Source organism: Ascaphus truei, unplaced genomic scaffold (assembly GCF_040206685.1).
Source record: "Ascaphus truei isolate aAscTru1 unplaced genomic scaffold, aAscTru1.hap1 HAP1_SCAFFOLD_340, whole genome shotgun sequence".
Taxonomy (NCBI): Eukaryota; Metazoa; Chordata; class Amphibia; order Anura; family Ascaphidae; genus Ascaphus; species Ascaphus truei.
Window position 1 is genome coordinate 325,972 of NW_027456399.1, and position 24,792 is coordinate 350,763.

The window sequence follows — 24,792 nt, forward strand, 5'->3', positions numbered from 1 at the left end:
CTCCCCCGGCCACACCCGTCACAGCTCCCACGGCCACACCCGTCACGGCTCCCCCAGCCACACCCGTCACGGCTCCCCCGGCCACACCCGTCACGGCTCCCACAGCCACACCCGTCACGGCTCCCCCGGCCACACCCGTCACAGCTCCCATAGCCACACCCATCACAGCTCCCCCGGCCACACCCGTCACAGCTCCCCCGGCCACACCCGTCACAGCTCCCCCGGCCACACCCGTCACAGCTCCCCCGGCCACACCCGTCACAGCTCCCCCGGCCACACCCGTCACAGCTCCCACAGCCACACCCGTCACAGCTCCCCCGGCCACACCCGTCACAGCTCCCACAGCCACACCCGTCACAGCTCCCCCGGCCACACCCGTCACGGCTCCCACGGCCACACCCGTGACAGCTCCCCCGGCCACACCCGTCACAGCTCCCACAGCCACACCCGTCACAGCTCCCCCGGCCACACCCGTCAGCTCCCCCGGCCACACCCGTCACAGCTCCCACAGCCACACCCGTCACAGCTCCCCCGGCCACACCCGTCACAGCTCCCACAGCCACACCCGTCACAGCTCCCCCGGCCACACCCGTCACGGCTCCCACAGCCACACCCGTCACGGCTCCCCCGGCCACACCCTTCTCGGCTCCCACAGCCACACCCGTCACAGCTCCCACAGCCACACCCGTCACAGCTCCCCCGGCCACACCCGTCACAGCTCCCCCGGCCACACCCGTCACAGCTCCCCCAGCCACACCCGTCACAGCTCCCACAGCCACACCCGTCACAGCTCCCCCGGCCACACCCGTCACGGCTCCCCCGGCCACACCCGTCTCGGCTCCCACAGCCACACCCGTCACAGCTCCCACAGCCACACCCGTCACAGCTCCCCCGGCCACACCCGTCAGCTCCCCCGGCCACACCCGTCACAGCTCCCACAGCCACACCCGTCACAGCTCCCCCGGCCACACCCATCACAGCTCCCCCAGCCACACCCGTCACAGCTCCCCCGGCCACACCCGTCACAGCTCCCCCGGCCACACCCGTCACAGCTCCCACAGCCACACCCGTCACAGCTCCCCCGGCCACACCCGTCACAGCTCCCACAGCCACACCCGTCACGGCTCCCACAGCCACACCCGTGACAGCTCCCCCGGCCACACCCGTCACAGCTCCCACAGCCACACCCGTCACAGCTCCCCCGGCCACACCCGTCACAGCTCCCCCGGCCACACCCGTCACAGATCCCCCGGCCACACCCGTCACGGCTCCCCCAGCCACACCCGTCACAGCTCCCACAGCCACACCCGTCACAGCTCCCCCGGCCACACCCGTCACTGCTCCCCCGGCCACACCCGTCACAGATCCCCCGGCCACACCCGTCACGGCTCCCCCAGCCACACCCGTCACAGCTCCCACAGCCACACCCGTCACAGCTCCCCCGGCCACACCCGTCACAGCTCCCCCGGCCACACCCGTCACAGCTCCCACGGCCACACCCATCACAGCTCATCCGGCCACACCCGTCACAGCTCCCCCGGCCACACCCGTCACAGCTCCCGCGGCCACACCCGTCACAGCTCCCATAGCCACACCCGTCACAGCTCCCCCGGCCACACCCGTCAGCTCCCCCGGCCACACCCGTCACAGCTCCCACAGCCACACCCGTCACAGCTCCCCCGGCCACACCCGTCACAGCTCCCACAGCCACACCCGTCACAGCTCCCCCGGCCACACCCGTCACGGCTCCCATAGCCACACCCGTCACGGCTCCCCCGGCCACACCCGTCTCGGCTCCCACAGCCACACCCGTCACAGCTCCCACAGCCACACCCGTCACAGCTCCCCTGGCCACACCCGTCACAGCTCCCCCAGCCACACCTGTCACGGCTCCCCCGGCCACACCCATCACAGCTCCCCCAGCCACACCCGTCACAGCTCCCCCGGCCACACCCGTCACAGCTCCCACAGCCACACCCGTCACAGCTCCCACAGCCACACCCGTCACAGCTCCCCCGGCCACACCCGTCACAGCTCCCACAGCCACACCCGTCACAGCTCCCCCGGCCACACCCGTCACGGCTCCCACAGCCACACCCGTGACAGCTCCCCCGGCCACACCCGTCACAGCTCCCACAGCCACACCCGTCACAGCTTCCCGGCCACACCCGTCAGCTCCCCCGGCCACACCCGTCACAGCTCCCACAGCCACACCCGTCACAGCTCCCCCGGCCACACCCGTCACAGCTCCCACAGCCACACCCGTCACAGCTCCCCCGGCCACACCCGTCACGGCTCCCACAGCCACACCCGTCACGGCTCCCCCGGCCACACCCATCTCGGCTCCCACAGCCACACCCGTCACAGCTCCCACAGCCACACCCGTCACAGCTCCCCTGGCCACACCCGTCACAGCTCCCCCGGCCACACCCGTCACAGCTCCCCCAGCCACACCTGTCACGGCTCCCCCGGCCACACCCGTCACAGCTCCCCCAGCCACACCCGTCACAGCTCCCCCGGCCACACCCGTCACAGCTCCCCCGGCCACACCCGTCACAGCTCCCACAGCCACACCCGTCACAGCTCCCCCGGCCACACCCGTCACAGCTCCCACAGCCACACCCGTCACAGCTCCCCCGGCCACACCCGTCACGGCTCCCACAGCCACACCCGTGACAGCTCCCCCGGCCACACCCGTCACAGCTCCCACAGCCACACCCGTCACAGCTCCCCCGGCCACACCCGTCACAGCTCCCCCGGCCACACCCGTCACAGATCCCCCGGCCACACCCGTCACGGCTCCCCCAGCCACACCCGTCACAGCTCCCACAGCCACACCCGTCACAGCTCCCCCGGCCACACCCGTCACTGCTCCCATAGCCACACCCGTCACAGCTCCCCCGGCCACACCCGTCACAGCTCCCCCGGCCACACCCATCACAGCTCCCACAGCCACACCCGTCACAGCTCCCTCGGCCACACCCGTCACAGCTCCCCCGGCCACACCCGTCTCGGCTCCCCCGGCTACACCCGTCACAGCTCCCACAGCCACACCCGTCTCGGCTCCCCCGGCTACACCCGCCGCGGCTCCCACAGCCACACCCGTCACAGCTCATCCGGCCACACCCGTCACAGCTCCCCCGGCCACACCCGTCACGGCTCCCACAGCCACACCCGTGACAGCTCCCCCGGCCACACCCGTCACAGCTCCCACAGCCACACCCGTCACAGCTCCCCCGGCCACACCCGTCACAGCTCCCCCGGCCACACCCGTCACAGCTCCCCCGGCCACACCCCTCACAGCTCCCCCGGCCACACCCCTCACAGCTCCCCCGGCCACACCCCTCACAGCTCCCACAGCCACACCCGTCACAGCTCCCACGGCCACACCCGTCACAGCTCATCCGGCCACACCCGTCACAGCTCCCCCGGCCACACCTGTCACAGCTCCCACAGCCACACCCGTCACAGCTCCCCCTGCCACACCCGTCACAGCTCCCACAGCCACACCCGTCACAGCTCCCTCGGCCACACCCGTCACAGCTCCCCCGGCCACACCCGTCTCGGCTCCCCCGGCTACACCCGTCACAGCTCCCACAGCCACACCCGTCTCGGCTCCCCCGGCTACACCCGCCGCGGCTCCCACAGCCACACCCGTCACAGCTCATCCGGCCACACCCGTCACAGCTCCCCCGGCCACACCCGTCACAGCTCCCACAGCCACACCCGTCACAGCTCCCCCTGCCACACCCGTCACAGCTCCCACAGCCACACCCGTCACAGCTCCCCCGGCCACACCCATCACAGCTCCCCCGGCCACACCCGTCACAGCTCCCCCGGCCACACCCGTCACAGCTCCCCCGGCCACACCCGTCATAGCTCCCACAGCCACACCCGTCACAGCTCCCCCGGCCACACCCGTCACATCTCCCCCGGCCACACCTGTCGCGGTTCCCTTGGCCACACCCGTCACGGCTCCCACAGCCACACCCGTCACATCTCCCCCGGCCACACCCGTCACATCTCCCCCGGCCACACCCGTCACGGCTCCCACAGCCACACCCATCACGGCTCCCACAGCCACACCCGTCACAGCTCCCACAGCCACACCCGTCACGGCTCCCACAGCCACACCCGTCACGGCTCCCACAGCCACACCCGTCACGGCTCCCACAGCCACACCCGTCACATCTCCCCCGGCCACACCCGTCACGGCTCCCACAGCCACACCCGCCACAGCTCCCCCGGCCACACCCGTCGCGGCTCCCGGTGGCCACACCCATCGCGGCTCCCCCGGCCACACCCATCGCGGCTCCTGCAGCCACACCCGTCGCGGTTCCCCCGGCCACACCCGTCGCGGTTCCCCCGGCCACACCCGTCACGCTCCCGCGGCTTTAATATCCGGCCCATGCAGCTGCAGTAACCTGCAAGCCCTGGCTGCGATATAGGGACATGGATGGTGTATCTGGCACAGAAACGTCCCCGAAACCCCACGTGTGAGCACTGCCACACTATCTCTGCCATTCCCCCTTATCTCTTAGCATACACTGCTTGCACTGCAGCCAGGGATTCTGGGTAATAGGAGATATAGACACTTTGATGAAGGTTAATGACATAATGGACTATTTCCGAGACAGATGGAGATCCGGTCTCCTCGCTCTAAGGTTCGGTCCCCGGTACGTTCTACCGGCCCTCACTGGGACTGCCACCTTCTCCTGCATTAAAGCAGGGACAGGGTGGCAGGGTGGCAAGGTGTGCGCCTCTCTATAGGTACCCCGTACTCTCCCCGTGCTTCCCCAATGTTACTCTGCGCTGGTTACTAGGACCGTGTGACCGGGTTTGGACGGTGATCATGGGAGATGAATGGCGAGTGGTCTCCCGCCGTGTAAATGCCGCCGCCTGCTCTCCCGCAGACGCAGTGCCTGATGGAGGAGGACCACAGCCGGGGAGGGTGTCCCAGCTGCCCTGTACGGGCCCCCCCAGAGTCCCCCACCACGCTGGCCCGCTCCCTGCGCTACCGACGTGTCAACAGCCCGGAGTCGGAACGCCTGTCCACGGCCGAGAGGGCAGAAATGCTGGAGAGAAGGTGAGAGAGGGGCGTCGGCACGCAGAGAGCTCCCCCTACAGCTGGGGTGGCCAACTCCAGGCCTCAAGGACCAACCAGCAGGTCAGGCTTTACGGATATTCCTGCTTCAGCACAGGTGGCTCAATCAGTGGCTCAGTTTTTGACCACGCCTCCTGTGCTGAAGCAGGGATATCCCTAATACCTGGCCTGTTGGTGGCCCTTGAAGACTGGAGTTGGCCACCCCTTAATGGGGCAGTTCTTAGAGGTGTGTGTGTGTGTGTGTGTGTGTGTGTGTGTGTGTGTGTGTGTGTGTGTGTGTGTGTGTGTGTGTGTGTGTGTGTGTGTGGGTTAGGTGCAAATGTCTCAGAGCAGTGAGGGTTAGGTGCAAATCTCTCAGAGCAGTCAGGGTTAGGTGCAAATCTCTCAGAGCAGTGAGGGTTAGGTGCAAATCTCTCAGAGCAGTCAGGGTTAGGTGCAAATCTCTCAGAGCAGTCAGGGTTAGGTGCAAATCTCTCAGAGCAGTGAGGGTTAGGTGCAAATCTCTCAGAGCAGTCAGGGTTAGGTGCAAATCTCTCAGAGCAGTGAGGGTTAGGTGCAAATCTCTCAGAGCAGTGAGGGTTAGGTGCAAATCTCTCAGAGCAGTGAGGGTTAGGTGCAAATCTCTCAGAGCAGTGAGGGTTAGGTGCAAATCTCTCAGAGCAGTGAGGGCTAGGTGCAAATCTCTCAGAGCAGTGAGGGTTAGGTGCAAATCTCTCAGAGCAGTGAGGGTTAGGTGCAAATCTCTCAGAGCAGTGAGGGTTAGGTGCAAATCTCTCAGAGCAGTGAGGGTTAGGTGCAAATCTCAGGGTTAGGTGCAAATGTCTCAGAGCAGTGAGGGTTAGGTGCAAATCTCTCAGAGCAGTCAGGGTTAGGTGCAAATCTCTCAGAGCAGTGAGGGTTAGGTGCAAATCTCTCAGAGCAGTCAGGGTTAGGTGCAAATCTCTCAGAGCAGTCAGGGTTAGGTGCAAATCTCTCAGAGCAGTGAGGGTTAGGTGCAAATCTCTCAGAGCAGTCAGGGTTAGGTGCAAATCTCTCAGAGCAGTGAGGGTTAGGTGCAAATCTCTCAGAGCAGTGAGGGTTAGGTGCAAATCTCTCAGAGCAGTGAGGGTTAGGTGCAAATCTCTCAGAGCAGTGAGGGTTAGGTGCAAATCTCTCAGAGCAGTGAGGGCTAGGTGCAAATCTCTCAGAGCAGTGAGGGTTAGGTGCAAATCTCTCAGAGCAGTGAGGGTTAGGTGCAAATCTCTCAGAGCAGTGAGGGTTAGGTGCAAATCTCTCAGAGCAGTGAGGGTTAGGTGCAAATGTCTCAGAGCAGTGAGGGTTAGGTGCAAATCTCACAGAGCAGTGAGGGTTAGGTGCAAATCTCTCAGAGCAGTGAGGGTTAGGTGCAAATCTCTCAGAGCAGTGAGGGTTAGGTGCAAATCTCTCAGAGCAGTGAGGGTTAGGTGCAAATCTCTCAGAGCAGTGAGGGTTAGGTGCAAATCTCTCAGAGCAGGGAGGGCTAGGTGTAAATGTCTCAGAGCAGTGAGGGTTAGGTGCAAATCTCTCAGAGCAGTGAGGGTTAGGTGCAAATCTCAGGGTTAGGTGCAAATCTCTCAGAGCAGTGAGGGTTAGGTGCAAATCTCTCAGAGCAGTGAGGGTTAGGTGCAAATGTCTCAGAGCAGTGAGGGTTAGGTGCAAATCTCTCAGAGCAGTGAGGGTTAGGTGCAAATCTCAGGGTTAGGTGCAAATCTCTCAGAGCAGTGAGGGTTAGGTGCAAATCTCTCAGAGCAGTGAGGGTTAGGTGCAAATCTCTCAGAGCAGTGAGGGTTAGGTGCAAATCTCTCAGAGCAGTGAGGGTTAGGTGCAAATCTCTCAGAGCAGTGAGGGTTAGGTGCTGCGAAGCGTTCCCAAAGCTCAGTGAGGGGTGGGAGAGTGTGGTAGTGGTGTAGTTGAGTGATGTGTGTGATAGTGTGGCAGTGCAGACCAATGAGAGGTGTGCGGGGGCGGGCCGCAGCATGGCCTGAGGTTGAGTGACAGGCTAAAGGTGCAATGCGATTGTCCCTAGGACACAGGAGATGCAGACAGGCATACAGTGCTTTCACAAATATAGTATAAGATATACAATCATAAATATACAATCATATATACAATATATAATATATACAATCATAAATAAATAATGGAACAAACAAAATAGTATTCACAAAACACTAATGTATAATAATAATAATAATAATAATAATAACCAATGTTAGATAAGAGAATCATATAGTTACACAATAAAAAACCTGTGGACATAAGACTAAATTATACAAAGAAGCGTATAATAACGTAAGCAGAGACCCCGAACACAGACTCGCACACTTTGCCCAAATAAAGGAGTACATTAGTATAATAATTATATTATATGTTAAAAGACATTTATAAAACATCCTCCACATTTTTTCAATGAAGATGTAACATCTTATTACACAGGATGTGCAGTCTCATTGGCTGTCCCCAGGTGAGTGACAGGCCACTCAGCCTATCACAGAGAGATGCGAAGACTTCCTTATATATAATAGGTAGATAGATATTACAGAATGTGTGTCTGTGTGGTGTCTCTAGGTGTGGTACCTCGTGGTGTGGTGCCTCTAGGTGCGGTGTCTCTAGGTGCGGTGCCTCGTGGTGTGGTGCCTCTAGGTGCGGTGTCTCTAGGTGTGGTACCTCGTGGTGTGGTGCCTCTAGGTGCGGTGTCTCTAGGTGCGGTGCCTCTAGGTGCGGTGCCTCTAGGTGCGGTGCCTCTAGGTGCGGTGTCTCTAGGTGTGGTACCTCGTGGTGTGGTGTCTCTAGGTGCGGTGCCTCTAGGTGCGGTGCCTCTAGGTGCGGTGTCTCTAGGTGCGGTACCTCGTGGTGTGGTGCCTCTAGGTGCGGTGTCTCTAGGTGTGGTGCCTCTAGGTGCGGTGTCTCTAGGTGTGGTGCCTCTAGGTGTGGTGCCTCTAGGTGCGGTGCCTCTAGGTGCGGTGTCTCTAGGTGCGGTGCCTCTAGGTGCGGTGCCTCTAGGTGCGGTGCCTCTAGGTGCGGTGCCTCTAGGTGCGGTGTCTCTAGGTGCGGTGCCTCTAGGTGCGGTGCCTCTAGGTGCGGTGCCTCTAGGTGCGGTGTCTCTAGGTGTGGTGTCTCGTGGTGTGGTGCCTCTAGGTGCGGTGCCTCTAGGTGTGGTGTCTCTAGGTGCGGTGCCTCTAGGTGCGGTACCTCTAGGTGCGGTGCCTCTAGGTGCGGTGTCTCTAGGTGCGGTGTCTCTAGGTGCGGTGCCTCTAGGTGCGGTGTCTCTAGGTGCGGTGTCTCTAGGTGTGGTGCCTCTAGGTGTGGTGCCTCTAGGTGCGGTGTCTCTAGGTGCGGTGTCTCTAGGTGCGGTGTCTCTAGGTGCGGTGCCTCTAGGTGCGGTGTCTCTAGGTGCGGTGCCTCTAGGTGCGGTGCCTCTAGGTGCGGTGCCTCTAGGTGCGGTGTCTCTAGGTGTGGTGTCTCTAGGTGTGGTGTCTCTATGTGTGGTACCTCTAGGTGCGGTGCCTCTAGGTGCGGTGCCTCTAGGTGCGGTGCCTCTAGGTGCGGTGTCTCTAGGTGCGGTGCCTCTAGGTGCGGTGCCTCTAGGTGCGGTGTCTCTAGGTGCGGTGTCTCTAGGTGCGGTGTCTCTAGGTGCGGTGCCTCTAGGTGCGGTGTCTCTAGGTGCGGTGTCTCTAGGTGTGGTACCTCGTGGTGTGGTGTCTCTAGGTGCGGTGCCTCTAGGTGCGGTGTCTCTAGGTGCGGTGCCTCTAGGTGCGGTGCCTCTAGGTGCGGTGCCTCTAGGTGCGGTGCCTCTAGGTGCGGTGCCTCTAGGTGCGGTGCCTCTAGGTGCGGTGCCTCTAGGTGCGGTGCCTCTAGGTGTGTGCCTCTAGGTGTGGTGCCTCTAGGTGCGGTGCCTCTAGGTGCGGTGCCTCTAGGTGCGGTGCCTCTAGGTGCGGTGTCTCTAGGTGCGGTGTCTCTATGTGTGGTACCTCTAGGTGCGGTGCCTCTAGGTGCGGTGCCTCTAGGTGCGGTGCCTCTAGGTGCGGTGCCTCTAGGTGCGGTGTCTCTAGGTGCGGTGCCTCTAGGTGCGGTGCCTCTAGGTGCGGTGTCTCTAGGTGCGGTGTCTCTAGGTGCGGTGCCTCTAGGTGCGGTGCCTCTAGGTGCGGTGTCTCTAGGTGCGGTGTCTCTAGGTGCGGTGTCTCTAGGTGCGGTGCCTCTAGGTGCGGTGTCTCTAGGTGCGGTGCCTCTAGGTGCGGTGCCTCTAGGTGCGGTGCCTCTAGGTGCGGTGCCTCTAGGTGCGGTGCCTCTAGGTGCGGTGCCTCTAGGTGTGTGCCTCTAGGTGTGGTGTCTCTAGGTGTGGTGTCTCTAGGTGTGGTGTCTCTATGTGTGGTGCCTCTAGGTGCGGTGCCTCTAGGTGCGGTGCCTCTAGGTGCGGTGCCTCTAGGTGCGGTGTCTCTAGGTGCGGTGCCTCTAGGTGCGGTGCCTCTAGGTGCGGTGTCTCTAGGTGCGGTGTCTCTAGGTGCGGTGCCTCTAGGTGCGGTGCCTCTAGGTGCGGTGCCTCTAGGTGCGGTGTCTCTAGGTGCGGTGCCTCTAGGTGCGGTGTCTCTAGGTGCGGTGCCTCTAGGTGCGGTGCCTCTAGGTGCGGTGTCTCTAGGTGCGGTGCCTCTAGGTGCGGTGTCTCTAGGTGCGGTGCCTCTAGGTGCGGTGTCTCTAGGTGCGGTGTCTCTATGTGCGGTACCTCTAGGTGCGGTGCCTCTAGGTGCGGTGTCTCTAGGTGCGGTGCCTCTAGGTGCGGTGTCTCTAGGTGCGGTGTCTCTAGGTGCGGTGTCTCTATGTGCGGTACCTCTAGGTGCGGTGCCTCTAGGTGCGGTGCCTCTAGGTGCGGTGCCTCTAGGTGCGGTGTCTCTAGGTGCGGTGCCTCTAGGTGCGGTGCCTCTAGGTGCGGTGTCTCTAGGTGCGGTGTCTCTAGGTGCGGTGCCTCTAGGTGCGGTGCCTCTAGGTGCGGTGCCTCTAGGTGCGGTGCCTCTAGGTGCGGTGCCTCTAGGTGCGGTGTCTCTAGGTGCGGTGCCTCTAGGTGCGGTGTCTCTAGGTGCGGTGCCTCTAGGTGCGGTGCCTCTAGGTGCGGTGTCTCTAGGTGCGGTGTCTCTAGGTGCGGTGCCTCTAGGTGCGGTGCCTCTAGGTGCGGTGCCTCTAGGTGCGGTGCCTCTAGGTGCGGTGCCTCTAGGTGCGGTGTCTCTAGGTGCGGTGCCTCTAGGTGCGGTGCCTCTAGGTGCGGTGTCTCTAGGTGCGGTGTCTCTAGGTGCGGTGCCTCTAGGTGCGGTGCCTCTAGGTGCGGTGTCTCTAGGTGCGGTGTCTCTAGGTGCGGTGTCTCTAGGTGCGGTGTCTCTAGGTGCGGTGCCTCTAGGTGCGGTGCCTCTAGGTGCGGTGCCTCTAGGTGCGGTGTCTCTAGGTGCGGTGTCTCTAGGTGCGGTGCCTCTAGGTGCGGTGCCTCTAGGTGCGGTGCCTCTAGGTGCGGTGCCTCTAGGTGCGGTGCCTCTAGGTGCGGTGTCTCTAGGTGCGGTGCCTCTAGGTGCGGTGCCTCTAGGTGCGGTGCCTCTAGGTGCGGTGCCTCTAGGTGCGCTGCCTCTAGGTGCGGTGCCTCTAGGTGCGGTGTCTCTAGGTGTGTGCCTCTAGGTGCGGTGTCTCTAGGTGCGGTGCCTCTAGGTGCGGTGTCTCTAGGTGCGGTGTCTCTAGGTGCGGTGTCTCTAGGTGCGGTGCCTCTAGGTGCGGTGTCTCTAGGTGCGGTGTCTCTAGGTGCGGTGCCTCTAGGTGCGGTGCCTCTAGGTGCGGTGTCTCTAGGTGCGGTGCCTCTAGGTGCGGTGTCTCTAGGTGTGTGCCTCTAGGTGTGGTGCCTCTAGGTGTGGTGCCTCTAGGTGCGGTGTCTCTAGGTGCGGTACCTCGTGGTGTGGTGTCTCTAGGTGCGGTGTCTCTAGGTGCGGTGCCTCTAGGTGCGGTGCCTCTAGGTGCGGTGTCTCTAGGTGCGGTGCCTCTAGGTGCGGTGCCTCTAGGTGCGGTGCCTCTAGGTGCGGTGCCTCTAGGTGCGGTGCCTCTAGGTGCGGTGCCTCTAGGTGCGGTGTCTCTAGGTGCGGTGTCTCTAGGTGCGGTGCCTCTAGGTGCGGTGCCTCTAGGTGCGGTGCCTCTAGGTGCGGTACCTCGTGGTGCCTCTAGGTGTGTGCCTCTAGGTGCGGTGCCTCTAGGTGCGGTGCCTCTAGGTGCGGTGCCTCTAGGTGCGGTGCCTCTAGGTGCGGTGCCTCTAGGTGCGGTGCCTCTAGGTGCGGTGCCTCTAGGTGCGGTACCTCGTGGTGCGGTGCCTCTAGGTGCGGTGTCTCTAGGTGCGGTACCTCGTGGTGCCTCTAGGTGTGTGCCTCTAGGTGCGGTGCCTCTAGGTGCGGTACCTCGTGGTGCGGTGTCTCTAGGTGCGGTGTCTCTAGGTGCGGTGCCTCTAGGTGTGGTGCCTCTAGGTGCGGTGCCTCTAGGTGCGGTGCCTCTAGGTGCGGTGCCTCTAGGTGCGGTGCCTCTAGGTGCGGTGCCTCTAGGTGCGGTGTCTCTAGGTGCGGTGTCTCTAGGTGCGGTGTCTCTAGGTGCGGTGCCTCTAGGTGCGGTGCCTCTAGGTGCGGTGCCTCTAGGTGCGGTGCCTCTAGGTGCGGTGCCTCTAGGTGCGGTGCCTCTAGGTGCGGTGCCTCTAGGTGCGGTGTCTCTAGGTGCGGTGTCTCTAGGTGCGGTGCCTCTAGGTGCGGTGCCTCTAGGTGCGGTGCCTCTAGGTGCGGTGCCTCTAGGTGCGGTGCCTCTAGGTGCGGTGCCTCTAGGTGCGGTGCCTCTAGGTGCGGTGCCTCTAGGTGCGGTGTCTCTAGGTGCGGTGTCTCTAGGTGCGGTGCCTCTAGGTGCGGTGCCTCTAGGTGCGGTGCCTCTAGGTGCGGTGCCTCTAGGTGCGGTGCCTCTAGGTGCGGTGTCTCTAGGTGCGGTGCCTCTAGGTGCGGTGCCTCTAGGTGCGGTGTCTCTAGGTGTGGTACCTCGTGGTGCGGTGCCTCTAGGTGCGGTGCCTCTAGGTGCGGTGCCTCTAGGTGCGGTGCCTCTAGGTGCGGTGCCTCTAGGTGCGGTGCCTCTAGGTGCGGTGCCTCTAGGTGCGGTGTCTCTAGGTGCGGTGCCTCTAGGTGCGGTGCCTCTAGGTGCGGTGCCTCTAGGTGCGGTGCCTCTAGGTGCGGTGCCTCTAGGTGCGGTGTCTCTAGGTGCGGTGTCTCTAGGTGCGGTGCCTCTAGGTGCGGTGCCTCTAGGTGCGGTGTCTCTAGGTGCGGTGTCTCTAGGTGCGGTGTCTCTAGGTGCGGTGCCTCTAGGTGCGGTGCCTCTAGGTGCGGTGTCTCTAGGTGCGGTGTCTCTAGGTGCGGTGCCTCTAGGTGCGGTGTCTCTAGGTGCGGTGTCTCTAGGTGCGGTGCCTCTAGATGCGGTGCCTCTAGGTGCGGTGCCTCTAGGTGCGGTGCCTCTAGGTGCGGTGCCTCTAGGTGCGGTGCCTCTAGGTGCGGTGCCTCTAGGTGCGGTGTCTCTAGGTGCGGTGTCTCTAGGTGCGGTGCCTCTAGGTGCGGTGCCTCTAGGTGCGGTGCCTCTAGGTGCGGTGCCTCTAGGTGCGGTACCTCGTGGTGCGGTGCCTCTAGGTGCGGTGTCTCTAGGTGCGGTGTCTCTAGGTGCGGTGTCTCTAGGTGCGGTGCCTCTAGGTGCGGTGCCTCTAGGTGCGGTGCCTCTAGGTGCGGTGCCTCTAGGTGCGGTGCCTCTAGGTGCGGTGTCTCTAGGTGCGGTGCCTCTAGGTGCGGTGCCTCTAGGTGCGGTGTCTCTAGGTGCGGTGTCTCTAGGTGCGGTGTCTCTAGGTGCGGTGTCTCTAGGTGCGGTGCCTCTAGGTGCGGTACCTCGTGGTGCGGTGCCTCTAGGTGCGGTGTCTCTAGGTGCGGTGTCTCTAGGTGCGGTGTCTCTAGGTGCGGTGCCTCTAGGTGCGGTGCCTCTAGGTGCGGTGCCTCTAGGTGCGGTGCCTCTAGGTGCGGTGCCTCTAGGTGTGTGCCTCTAGGTGCGGTGTCTCTAGGTGCGGTGCCTCTAGGTGCGGTGCCTCTAGGTGCGGTGCCTCTAGGTGCGGTGCCTCTAGGTGCGGTGTCTCTAGGTGCGGTGCCTCTAGGTGCGGTGTCTCTAGGTGCGGTGCCTCTAGGTGCGGTGTCTCTAGGTGCGGTGCCTCTAGGTGCGGTGTCTCTAGGTGCGGTGTCTCTAGGTGCGGTGTCTCTAGGTGCGGTGCCTCTAGGTGCGGTGCCTCTAGGTGCGGTGTCTCTAGGTGCGGTGCCTCTAGGTGCGGTGTCTCTAGGTGCGGTGTCTCTAGGTGCGGTGTCTCTAGGTGCGGTGCCTCTAGGTGCGGTGCCTCTAGGTGCGGTGTCTCTAGGTGCGGTGCCTCTAGGTGCGGTGCCTCTAGGTGCGGTGCCTCTAGGTGCGGTGTCTCTAGGTGCGGTGTCTCTAGGTGCGGTGCCTCTAGGTGCGGTGCCTCTAGGTGCGGTGCCTCTAGGTGCGGTGCCTCTAGGTGCGGTGTCTCTAGGTGCGGTGCCTCTAGGTGCGGTGCCTCTAGGTGCGGTGCCTCTAGGTGCGGTGCCTCTAGGTGCGGTGCCTCTAGGTGCGGTGCCTCTAGGTGCGGTGCCTCTAGGTGCGGTGTCTCTAGGTGCGGTGTCTCTAGGTGCGGTGTCTCTAGGTGCGGTGTCTCTAGGTGCGGTGCCTCTAGGTGCGGTGCCTCTAGGTGCGGTGCCTCTAGGTGCGGTGCCTCTAGGTGTGGTACCTCGTGGTGCGGTGCCTCTAGGTGCGGTGTCTCTAGGTGCGGTGTCTCTAGGTGCGGTGTCTCTAGGTGCGGTGCCTCTAGGTGCGGTGCCTCTAGGTGCGGTGCCTCTAGGTGCGGTGCCTCTAGGTGCGGTGCCTCTAGGTGTGTGCCTCTAGGTGCGGTGTCTCTAGGTGCGGTGCCTCTAGGTGCGGTGTCTCTAGGTGCGGTGTCTCTAGGTGCGGTGTCTCTAGGTGCGGTGCCTCTAGGTGCGGTGTCTCTAGGTGCGGTGCCTCTAGGTGCGGTGTCTCTAGGTGCGGTGCCTCTAGGTGCGGTGCCTCTAGGTGCGGTGCCTCTAGGTGCGGTGTCTCTAGGTGCGGTGTCTCTAGGTGCGGTGCCTCTAGGTGCGGTGCCTCTAGGTGCGGTGCCTCTAGGTGCGGTGCCTCTAGGTGCGGTGCCTCTAGGTGCGGTGTCTCTAGGTGCGGTGCCTCTAGGTGCGGTGTCTCTAGGTGCGGTACCTCGTGGTGTGGTGTCTCTAGGTGCGGTGTCTCTAGGTGCGGTGTCTCTAGGTGCGGTGCCTCTAGGTGCGGTGCCTCTAGGTGCGGTGCCTCTAGGTGCGGTGCCTCTAGGTGCGGTGCCTCTAGGTGCGGTGCCTCTAGGTGCGGTGCCTCTAGGTGCGGTGTCTCTAGGTGCGGTGCCTCTAGGTGCGGTGTCTCTAGGTGCGGTGTCTCTAGGTGCGGTGTCTCTAGGTGCGGTGCCTCTAGGTGCGGTGCCTCTAGGTGCGGTGCCTCTAGGTGCGGTGCCTCTAGGTGCGGTGCCTCTAGGTGCGGTGCCTCTAGGTGCGGTGCCTCTAGGTGCGGTGCCTCTAGGTGCGGTGCCTCTAGGTGCGGTGCCTCTAGGTGCGGTGTCTCTAGGTGCGGTGCCTCTAGGTGCGGTGTCTCTAGGTGCGGTGCCTCTAGGTGCGGTGCCTCTAGGTGCGGTGCCTCTAGGTGCGGTGCCTCTAGGTGCGGTGTCTCTAGGTGCGGTGCCTCTAGGTGCGGTGCCTCTAGGTGCGGTGCCTCTAGGTGCGGTGTCTCTAGGTGCGGTGCCTCTAGGTGCGGTGTCTCTAGGTGCGGTGTCTCTAGGTGCGGTGTCTCTAGGTGCGGTGCCTCTAGGTGCGGTGTCTCTAGGTGCGGTGCCTCTAGGTGCGGTGCCTCTAGGTGCGGTGCCTCTAGGTGCGGTGCCTCTAGGTGCGGTGCCTCTAGGTGCGGTGCCTCTAGGTGCGGTGCCTCTAGGTGCGGTGCCTCTAGGTGCGGTGCCTCTAGGTGCGGTGCCTCTAGGTGCGGTGCCTCTAGGTGCGGTGCCTCTAGGTGCGGTGCCTCTAGGTGCGGTGCCTCTAGGTGCGGTGTCTCTAGGTGCGGTGTCTCTAGGTGCGGTGTCTCTAGGTGCGGTGCCTCTAGGTGCGGTGTCTCTAGGTGCGGTGCCTCTAGGTGCGGTGCCTCTAGGTGCGGTGCCTCTAGGTGCGGTGCCTCTAGGTGCGGTGTCTCTAGGTGTGGTACCTCGTGGTGTGGTGCCTCTAGGTGCGGTGCCTCTAGGTGCGGTGCCTCTAGGTGCGGTGCCTCTAGGTGCGGTGTCTCTAGGTGTGGTACCTCGTGGTGTGGTGCCTCTAGGTGCGGTGCCTCTAGGTGCGGTACCTCTAGGTGCGGTGCCTCTAGGTGCGGTGTCTCTAGGTGCGGTGCCTCTAGGTGCGGTACCTCGTGGTGTGGTGCCTCTAGGTGCGGTGTCTCTAGGTGCGGTACCTCGTGGTGCGGTGCCTCTAGGTGCGGTGCCTCTAGGTGCGGTACCTCGTGGTGTGGTGTCTCTAGGTGCGGTGCCTCTAGGTGCGGTGTCTCTAGGTGTGGTACCTCGTGGTGTGGTGTCTCTAGGTGCGGTGCCTCTAGGTGCGGTGCCTCTAGGTGCGGTGTCTCTAGGTGCGGTGCCTCTAGGTGCGGTGTCTCTAGGTGCGGTGCCTCTAGGTGCGGTGTCTCTAGGTGCGGTGTCTCTAGGTGCGGTGCCTCTAGGTGCGGTGCCTCTAGGTGCGGTGTCTCTAGGTGCGGTGCCTCTAGGTGCGGTGCCTCTAGGTGCGGTGTCTCTAGGTGCGGTACCTCGTGGTGCGGTGCCTCTAGGTGCGGTGCCTCTAGGTGCGGTGCCTCTAGGTGCGGTGCCTCTAGGTGCGGTGCCTCTAGGTGCGGTGTCTCTAGGTGCGGTGCCTCTAGGTGCGGTGCCTCTAGGTGCGGTGTCTCTAGGTGCGGTGCCTCTAGGTGCGGTGCCTCTAGGTGCGGTGCCTCTAGGTGCGGTGTCTCTAGGTGCGGTGTCTCTAGGTGCGGTGCCTCTAGGTGCGGTGCCTCTAGGTGCGGTGCCTCTAGGTGCGGTGTCTCTAGGTGCGGTGCCTCTAGGTGCGGTGCCTCTAGGTGCGGTGTCTCTAGGTGCGGTGTCTCTAGGTGCGGTGCCTCTAGGTGCGGTGCCTCTAGGTGCGGTGCCTCTAGGTGCGGTGCCTCTAGGTGCGGTGCCTCTAGGTGCGGTGTCTCTAGGTGCGGTGCCTCTAGGTGCGGTGCCTCTAGGTGTGGTACCTCGTGGTGCGGTGCCTCTAGGTGCGGTGCCTCTAGGTGCGGTGCCTCTAGGTGCGGTGTCTCTAGGTGCGGTGCCTCTAGGTGCGGTGCCTCTAGGTGCGGTGTCTCTAGGTGCGGTGTCTCTAGGTGCGGTGCCTCTAGGTGCGGTGTCTCTAGGTGCGGTGCCTCTAGGTGCGGTGTCTCTAGGTGTGGTACCTCGTGGTGCGGTGTCTCTAGGTGCGGTGTCTCTAGGTGCGGTGCCTCTAGGTGCGGTGCCTCTAGGTGCGGTGTCTCTAGGTGCGGTGTCTCTAGGTGCGGTGCCTCTAGGTGCGGTGTCTCTAGGTGCGGTGCCTCTAGGTGCGGTGCCTCTAGGTGCGGTGTCTCTAGGTGCGGTGTCTCTAGGTGCGGTGTCTCTAGGTGCGGTGCCTCTAGGTGCGGTGTCTCTAGGTGCGGTGCCTCTAGGTGCGGTGCCTCTAGGTGCGGTGCCTCTAGGTGCGGTGCCTCTAGGTGCGGTGCCTCTAGGTGCGGTGTCTCTAGGTGCGGTGTCTCTAGGTGCGGTGTCTCTAGGTGCGGTACCTCTAGGTGCGGTGTCTCTAGGTGCGGTGTCTCTAGGTGCGGTGCCTCTAGGTGCGGTGCCTCTAGGTGCGGTGCCTCTAGGTGCGGTGTCTCTAGGTGCGGTGTCTCTAGGTGCGGTGCCTCTAGGTGCGGTGCCTCTAGGTGCGGTGCCTCTAGGTGCGGTGCCTCTAGGTGCGGTGCCTCTAGGTGCGGTGCCTCTAGGTGCGGTGCCTCTAGGTGCGGTGCCTCTAGGTGCGGTGCCTCTAGGTGCGGTGCCTCTAGGTGTGGTGTCTCGTGGTGTGGTACCTCGTGGTGTGGTGTCTCTAGATGCGGTGCCTCTAGGTGCGGTGTCTCTAGGTGCGGTGTCTCTAGGTGCGGTGCCTCTAGGTGCGGTGTCTCTAGGTGTGGTGTCTCTAGGTGCGGTGTCTCTAGGTGCGGTGTCTCTAGGTGCGGTGCCTCTAGGTGCGGTGCCTCTAGGTGCGGTGCCTCTAGGTGCGGTGTCTCTAGGTGCGGTGCCTCTAGGTGCGGTGCCTCTAGGTGCGGTGTCTCTAGGTGCGGTGTCTCTAGGTGCGGTGTCTCTAGGTGCGGTGCCTCTAGGTGCGGTGCCTCTAGGTGCGGTGCCTCTAGGTGCGGTGCCTCTAGGTGCGGTGTCTCTAGGTGCGGTGTCTCTAGGTGCGGTGCCTCTAGGTGCGGTGTCTCTAGGTGCGGTGCCTCTAGGTGCGGTGCCTCTAGGTGCGGTGCCTCTAGGTGCGGTGCCTCTAGGTGCGGTGTCTCTAGGTGCGGTGTCTCTAGGTGCGGTGTCTCTAGGTGCGGTGCCTCTAGGTGCGGTGCCTCTAGGTGCGGTGCCTCTAGGTGCGGTGCCTCTAGGTGCGGTGTCTCTAGGTGCGGTGCCTCTAGGTGCGGTGTCTCTAGGTGCGGTGTCTCTAGGTGCGGTGCCTCTAGGTGCGGTGCCTCTAGGTGCGGTGCCTCTAGGTGCGGTGTCTCTAGGTGCGGTGCCTCTAGGTGCGGTGTCTCTAGGTGCGGTGTCTCTAGGTGCGGTGTCTCTAGGTGCGGTGTCTCTAGGTGCGGTGTCTCTAGGTGCGGTGTCTCTAGGTGCGGTGTCTCTAGGTGCGGTGTCTCTAGGTGCGGTGCCTCTAGGTGCGGTGTCTCTAGGTGCGGTGTCTCTAGGTGCGGTGTCTCTAGGTGCGGTGTCTCTAGGTGCGGTGCCTCTAGGTGCGGTGTCTCTAGGTGCGGTGCCTCTAGGTGCGGTGTCTCTAGGTGCGGTGCCTCTAGGTGCGGTGCCTCTAGGTGCGGTGTCTCTAGGTGCGGTGTCTCTAGGTGCGGTTCCTCTAGGTGCGGTGCCTCTAGGTGCGGTGTCTCTAGGTGCGGTGTCTCTATGTGTGGTACCTCGTGGTGCGGTGTCTCTAGGTGCGGTGCCTCTAGGTGCGGTGCCTCTAGGTGCGGTGCCTCTAGGTGCGGTGCCTCTAGGTGCGGTGCCTCTAGGTGCGGTGCCTCTAGGTGCGGTGTCTCTAGGTGCGGTGTCTCTAGGTGCGGTGTCTCTAGGTGCGGTGTCTCTAGGTGCGGTGTCTCTAGGTGCGGTGTCTCTAGGTGTGGTGTCTCTAGGTGTGGTACCTCGTGGTGTGGTGTCTCTAGGTGCGGTGTCTCTAGGTGTGGTACCTCGTGGTGTGGTGTCTCTAGGTGCGGTGTCTCTAGGTGCGGTGTCTCTAGGTGCGGTGTCTCTAGGTGCGGTGCCTCTAGGTGCGGTGCCTCTAGGTGCGGTGCCTCTAGGTGCGGTGCCTCTAGGTGTGTGCCTCTAGGTGCGGTGCCTCTAGGTGCGGTGCCTCTAGGTGCGGTGCCTCTAGGTGCGGTGTCTCTAGGTGCGGTGCCTCTAGGTGCGGTGTCTCTAGGTGCGGTGCCTCTAGGTGCGGTGTCTCTAGGTGCGGTGCCTCTAGGTGCGGTGTCTCTAGGTGCGGTGTCTCTAGGTGCGGTGCCTCTAGGTGCGGTGCCTCTAGGTGCGGTACCTCTAGGTGCGGTGCCTCTAGGTGCGGTGTCTCTAGGTGCGGTGCCTCTAGGTGCGGTGCCTCTAGGTGCGGTGTCTCTAGGTGCGGTGCCTCTAGGTGCGGTGCCTCTAGGTGCGGTGCCTCTAGGTGCGGTGTCTCTAGGTGCGGTGTCTCTAGGTGCGGTGTCTCTAGGTGCGGTGTCTCTAGGTGCGGTGTCTCTAGGTGCGGTGCCTCTAGGTGCGGTGTCTCTAGGTGCGGTGCCTCTAGGTGCGGTGTCTCTAGGTGCGGTGCCTCTAGGTGCGGTGTCTCTAGGTGCGGTGCCTCTAGGTGCGGTGCCTCTAGGTGCGGTACCTCTAGGTGCGGTGCCTCTAGGTGCGGTGCCTCTAGGTGCGGTGCCTCTAGGTGCGGTGCCTCTAGGTGCGGTGTCTCTAGGTGCGGTGTCTCTATGTGTGGTGTCTCTAGGTGCGGTGTCTCTAGGTGCGGTGCCTCTAGGTGCGGTGCCTCTAGGTGCGGTGCCTCTAGGTGCGGTGTCTCTAGGTGCGGTGCCTCTAGGTGCGGTGCCTCTAGGTGCGGTGTCTCTAGGTGCGGTGTCTCTAGGTGCGGTGTCTCTAGGTGCGGTGTCTCTAGGTGCGGTGTCTCTAGGTGCGGTGTCTCTAGGTGCGGTGCCTCTAGGTGCGGTGCCTCTAGGTGCGGTGCCTCTAGGTGCGGTGCCTCTAGGTGCGGTGCCTCTAGGTGCGGTGTCTCTAGGTGCGGTGCCTCTAGGTGCGGTGCCTCTAGGTGCGGTGCCTCTAGGTGCGGTGTCTCTAGGTGCGGTGTCTCTAGGTGCGGTACCTCGTGGTGCGGTGCCTCTAGGTGTGGTGCCTCTAGGTGTGGTGCCTCTAGGTGCGGTGTCTCTAGGTGCGGTGTCTCTAGGTGCGGTGCCTCTAGGTGCGGTGCCTCTAGGTGCGGTGCCTCTAGGTGCGGTACCTCGTGGTGTGGTGCCTCTAGGTGTGGTGCCTCTAGGTGTGGTGCCTCTAGGTGTGGTGCCTCTAGGTGTGGTACCTCGTGGTGTGGTGCCTCTAGGTGCGGTGCCTCTAGGTGCGGTGCCTCTAGGTGCGGTGCCTCTAGGTGCGGTGTCTCTAGGTGCGGTGTCTCTAGGTGCGGTACCTCGTGGTGTGGTGCCTCTAGGTGTGGTGCCTCTAGGTGTGGTGCCTCTAGGTGCGGTGTCTCTAGGTGCGGTGTCTCTAGGTGCGGTACCTCGTGGTGTGGTGCCTCTAGGTGTGGTGCCTCTAGGTGCGGTGTCTCTAGGTGCGGTACCTCGTGGTGTGGTGCCTCTAGGTGTGGTGCCTCTAGGTGCGGTACCTCTAGGTGTGTGCCTCTAGGTGTGGTGCCTCTAGGTGCGGTGCCTCTAGGTGCGGTGTCTCTAGGTGCGGTGTCTCTAGGTGCGGTACCTCGTGGTGTGGTGCCTCTAGGTGTGGTGCCTCTAGGTGTGGTGCCTCTAGGTGTGGTGCCTCTAGGTGTGGTACCTCGTGGTGTGGTGCCTCTAGGTGCGGTGCCTCTAGGTGCGGTGCCTCTAGGTGCGGTGCCTCTAGGTGCGGTGTCTCTAGGTGCGGTGTCTCTAGGTGCGGTGCCTCTAGGTGCGGTACCTCGTGGTGTGGTGCCTCTAGGTGTGGTGCCTCTAGGTGCGGTGTCTCTAGGTGCGGTGCCTCTAGGTGTGGTGCCTCTAGGTGTGGTACCTCGTGGTGTGGTGCCTCTAGGTGTGGTGCCTCTAGGTGCGGTGTCTCTAGGTGCGGTGCCTCTAGGTGCGGTGCCTCTAGGTGCGGTGTCTCTAGGTGCGGTGCCTCTAGGTGCGGTGCCTCTAGGTGCGGTGCCTCTAGGTGCGGTGCCTCTAGGTGCGGTGCCTCTAGGTGCGGTGTCTCTAGGTGCGGTGCCTCTAGGTGCGGTGCCTCTAGGTGCGGTGTCTCTAGGTGTGGTGCCTCTAGGTGCGGTGCCTCTAGGTGCGGTGCCTCTAGGTGCGGTGTCTCTAGGTGTGGTGTCTCTATGTGTGGTACCTCGTGGTGTGGTGTCTCTAGGTGCGGTGCCTCTAGGTGCGGTACCTCGTGGTGCGGTGCCTCTAGGTGCGGTGCCTCTAGGTGCGGTGTCTCTAGGTGCGGTGCCTCTAGGTGTGTGCCTCTAGGTGTGGTGCCTCTAGGTGTGGTGCCTCTAGGTGTGGTGCCTCTAGGTGCGGTGCCTCTAGGTGCGGTGTCTCTAGGTGCGGTGCCTCTAGGTGTGGTGTCTCTAGGTGTGGTGTCTCTATGTGTGGTACCTCGTGGTGTGGTGTCTCTAGGTGCGGTGCCTCTAGGTGCGGTACCTCGTGGTGCGGTGCCTCTAGGTGCGGTGCCTCTAGGTGTGTGCCTCTAGGTGTGGTGCCTCTAGGTGTGGTGCCTCTAGGTGTGGTGCCTCTAGGTGCGGTGTCTCTAGGTGCGGTGCCTCTAGGTGCGGTGCCTCTAGGTGCGGTGTCTCTAGGTGCGGTGTCTCTAGGTGCGGTGCCTCTAGGTGTGGTGCCTCTAGGTGTGGTGCCTCTAGGTGCGGTGTCTCTAGGTGCGGTGCCTCTAGGTGCGGTGCCTCTAGGTGCGGTGCCTCTAGGTGCGGTGCCTCTAGGTGCGGTGCCTCTAGGTGCGGTGCCTCTAGGTGTGTGCCTCTAGGTGCGGTGCCTCTAGGTGCGGTACCTCGTGGTGCGGTGTCTCTAGGTGCGGTGTCTCTAGGTGCGGTGCCTCTAGGTGCGGTGCCTCTAGGTGCGGTGCCTCTAGGTGTGGTGCCTCTAGGTGCGGTGTCTCTAGGTGCGGTGCCTCTAGGTGCGGTGTCTCTAGGTGCGGTGCCTCTAGGTGCGGTGTCTCTAGGTGCGGTGTCTCTAGGTGCGGTGCCTCTAGGTGCGGTGCCTCTAGGTGCGGTGCCTCTAGGTGCGGTGTCTCTAGGTGCGGTGCCTCTAGGTGCGGTGCCTCTAGGTGCGGTACCTCTAGGTGCGGTGCCTCTAGGTGCGGTGCCTCTAGGTGCGGTGCCTCTAGGTGCGGTGTCTCTAGGTGCGGTGTCTCTAGGTGCGGTGCCTCTAGGTGCGGTGCCTCTAGGTGCGGTGCCTCTAGGTGCGGTGCCTCTAGGTGCGGTGCCTCTAGGTGCGGTGTCTCTAGGTGCGGTGCCTCTAGGTGCGGTGCCTCTAGGTGCGGTGCCTCTAGGTGCGGTGCCTCTAGGTGTGTGCCTCTAGGTGTGGTGCCTCTAGGTGTGTGCCTCTAGGTGTGGTGCCTCTAGGTGTGGTACCTCGTGGTGTGGTGCCTCTAGGTGTGGTGCCTCTAGGTGTGGTGCCTCTTGGTGTGGTGCCTCTAGGTGTGGTACCTCGTGGTGTGGTGCCTCTAGGTGTGGTGCCTCTAGGTGCGGTGTCTCTAGGTGCGGTGCCTCTAGGTGCGGTGCCTCTAGGTGCGGTGTCTCTAGGTGCGGTGCCTCTAGGTGCGGTGCCTCTAGGTGCGGTGCCTCTAGGTGCGGTGTCTCTAGGTGCGGTGTCTCTAGGTGCGGTGCCTCTAGGTGCGGTGTCTCTAGGTGTGGTACCTCGTGGTGCGGTGCCTCTAGGTGTGGTGCCTCTAGGTGTGGTACCTCGTGGTGTGGTGTCTCTAGGTGCGGTGCCTCTAGGTGCGGTGCCTCTAGGTGCGGTGCCTCTAGGTGCGGTGCCTCTAGGTGCGGTGTCTCTAGGTGCGGTGTCTCTAGGTGCGGTGCCTCTAGGTGCGGTGCCTCTAGGTGCGGTGTCTCTAGGTGCGGTGTCTCTAGGTGCGGTGTCTCTAGGTGCGGTGTCTCTAGGTGCGGTGCCTCTAGGTGCGGTGCCTCTAGGTGTGTGCCTCTAGGTGCGGTGCCTCTAGGTGCGGTGCCTCTAGGTGCGGTGCCTCTAGGTGCGGTGCCTCTAGGTGCGGTGCCTCTAGGTGCGGTGCCTCTAGGTGCGGTGTCTCTAGGTGCGGTGCCTCTAGGTGCGGTGTCTCTAGGTGCGGTGCCTCTAGGTGCGGTGTCTCTAGGTGCGGTGTCTCTAGGTGCGGTGCCTCTAGGTGCGGTACCTCTAGGTGTGGTACCTCGTGGTGCGGTGCCTCTAGGTGCGGTGCCTCTAGGTGCGGTGTCTCTAGGTGCGGTGTCTCTAGGTGCGGTGCCTCTAGGTGCGGTGCCTCTAGGTGCGGTGCCTCTAGGTGCGGTGTCTCTAGGTGCGGTGTCTCTAGGTGCGGTGTCTCTAGGTGCGGTGCCTCTAGGTGCGGTGTCTCTAGGTGCGGTGCCTCTAGGTGCGGTGCCTCTAGGTGCGGTGCCTCTAGGTGCGGTGCCTCTAGGTGCGGTGCCTCTAGGTGCGGTGTCTCTAGGTGCGGTGTCTCTAGGTGCGGTGTCTCTAGGTGCGGTACCTCTAGGTGCGGTGTCTCTAGGTGCGGTGCCTCTAGGTGCGGTGTCTCTAGGTGCGGTGCCTCTAGGTGCGGTGTCTCTAGGTGCGGTGCCTCTAGGTGCGGTGTCTCTAGGTGCGGTGTCTCTAGGTGCGGTGCCTCTAGGTGCGGTACCTCTAGGTGCGGTGTCTCTAGGTGCGGTGCCTCTAGGTGCGGTGCCTCTAGGTGCGGTGCCTCTAGGTGCGGTGTCTCTAGGTGCGGTGTCTCTAGGTGCGGTGTCTCTAGGTGCGGTGCCTCTAGGTGCGGTGCCTCTAGGTGCGGTGCCTCTAGGTGCGGTGTCTCTAGGTGCGGTGCCTCTAGGTGCGGTGCCTCTAGGTGCGGTGCCTCTAGGTGCGGTGTCTCTAGGTGCGGTGCCTCTAGGTGCGGTGCCTCTAGGTGCGGTGCCTCTAGGTGCGGTACCTCGTGGTGTGGTGCCTCTAGGTGCGGTGCCTCTAGGTGTGGTGTCTCTAGGTGCGGTGCCTCTAGGTGCGGTGCCTCTAGGTGCGGTGCCTCTAGGTGCGGTGCCTCTAGGTGCGGTGCCTCTAGGTGCGGTGCCTCTAGGTGCGGTGCCTCTAGGTGCGGTGCCTCTAGGTGCGGTGCCTCTAGGTGCGGTGCCTCTAGGTGCGGTGCCTCTAGGTGCGGTGTCTCTAGGTGCGGTGTCTCTAGGTGCGGTGTCTCTAGGTGCGGTGTCTCTAGGTGCGGTGCCTCTAGGTGCGGTGCCTCTAGGTGCGGTGCCTCTAGGTGCGGTGTCTCTAGGTGCGGTGTCTCTAGGTGCGGTGTCTCTAGGTGCGGTGTCTCTAGGTGTGGTGTCTCTAGGTGTGGTACCTCGTGGTGTGGTGTCTCTAGGTGCGGTGTCTCTAGGTGTGGTACCTCGTGGTGTGGTGTCTCTAGGTGCGGTGTCTCTAGGTGCGGTGTCTCTAGGTGCGGTGTCTCTAGGTGCGGTGTCTCTAGGTGCGGTGCCTCTAGGTGCGGTGCCTCTAGGTGCGGTGTCTCTAGGTGCGGTGCCTCTAGGTGCGGTGCCTCTAGGTGCGGTGCCTCTAGGTGCGGTGTCTCTAGGTGCGGTGCCTCTAGGTGCGGTGCCTCTAGGTGCGGTGTCTCTAGGTGCGGTGCCTCTAGGTGCGGTGCCTCTAGGTGCGGTGCCTCTAGGTGCGGTGCCTCTAGGTGCGGTGTCTCTAGGTGCGGTGCCTCTAGGTGCGGTGTCTCTAGGTGCGGTGCCTCTAGGTGCGGTGCCTCTAGGTGCGGTGTCTCTAGGTGCGGTACCTCTAGGTGCGGTGTCTCTAGGTGCGGTGTCTCGTGGTGTGGTACCTCTAGGTGCGGTGCCTCTAGGTGCGGTGTCTCTAGGTGCGGTGCCTCTAGGTGCGGTGCCTCTAGGTGCGGTGCCTCT

The 24,792-nt window shown here is 63.0% G+C and overlaps 1 protein-coding gene across 1 annotated transcript in view; it reads left to right on the forward strand.

The window, feature by feature from the left end:
* The window catches only part of TTBK1 (tau tubulin kinase 1), a 358,558-nt gene that overhangs the window by 300,840 nt on the left and 32,926 nt on the right, over positions 1 to 24,792 (forward strand). Inside the window, exon 12 of the mRNA XM_075583603.1 lies at positions 4,914 to 5,086. Coding sequence (XP_075439718.1) covers positions 4,914 to 5,086 — 173 coding nt within the window. The remainder of the gene's footprint in view (positions 1 to 4,913; positions 5,087 to 24,792) is intronic.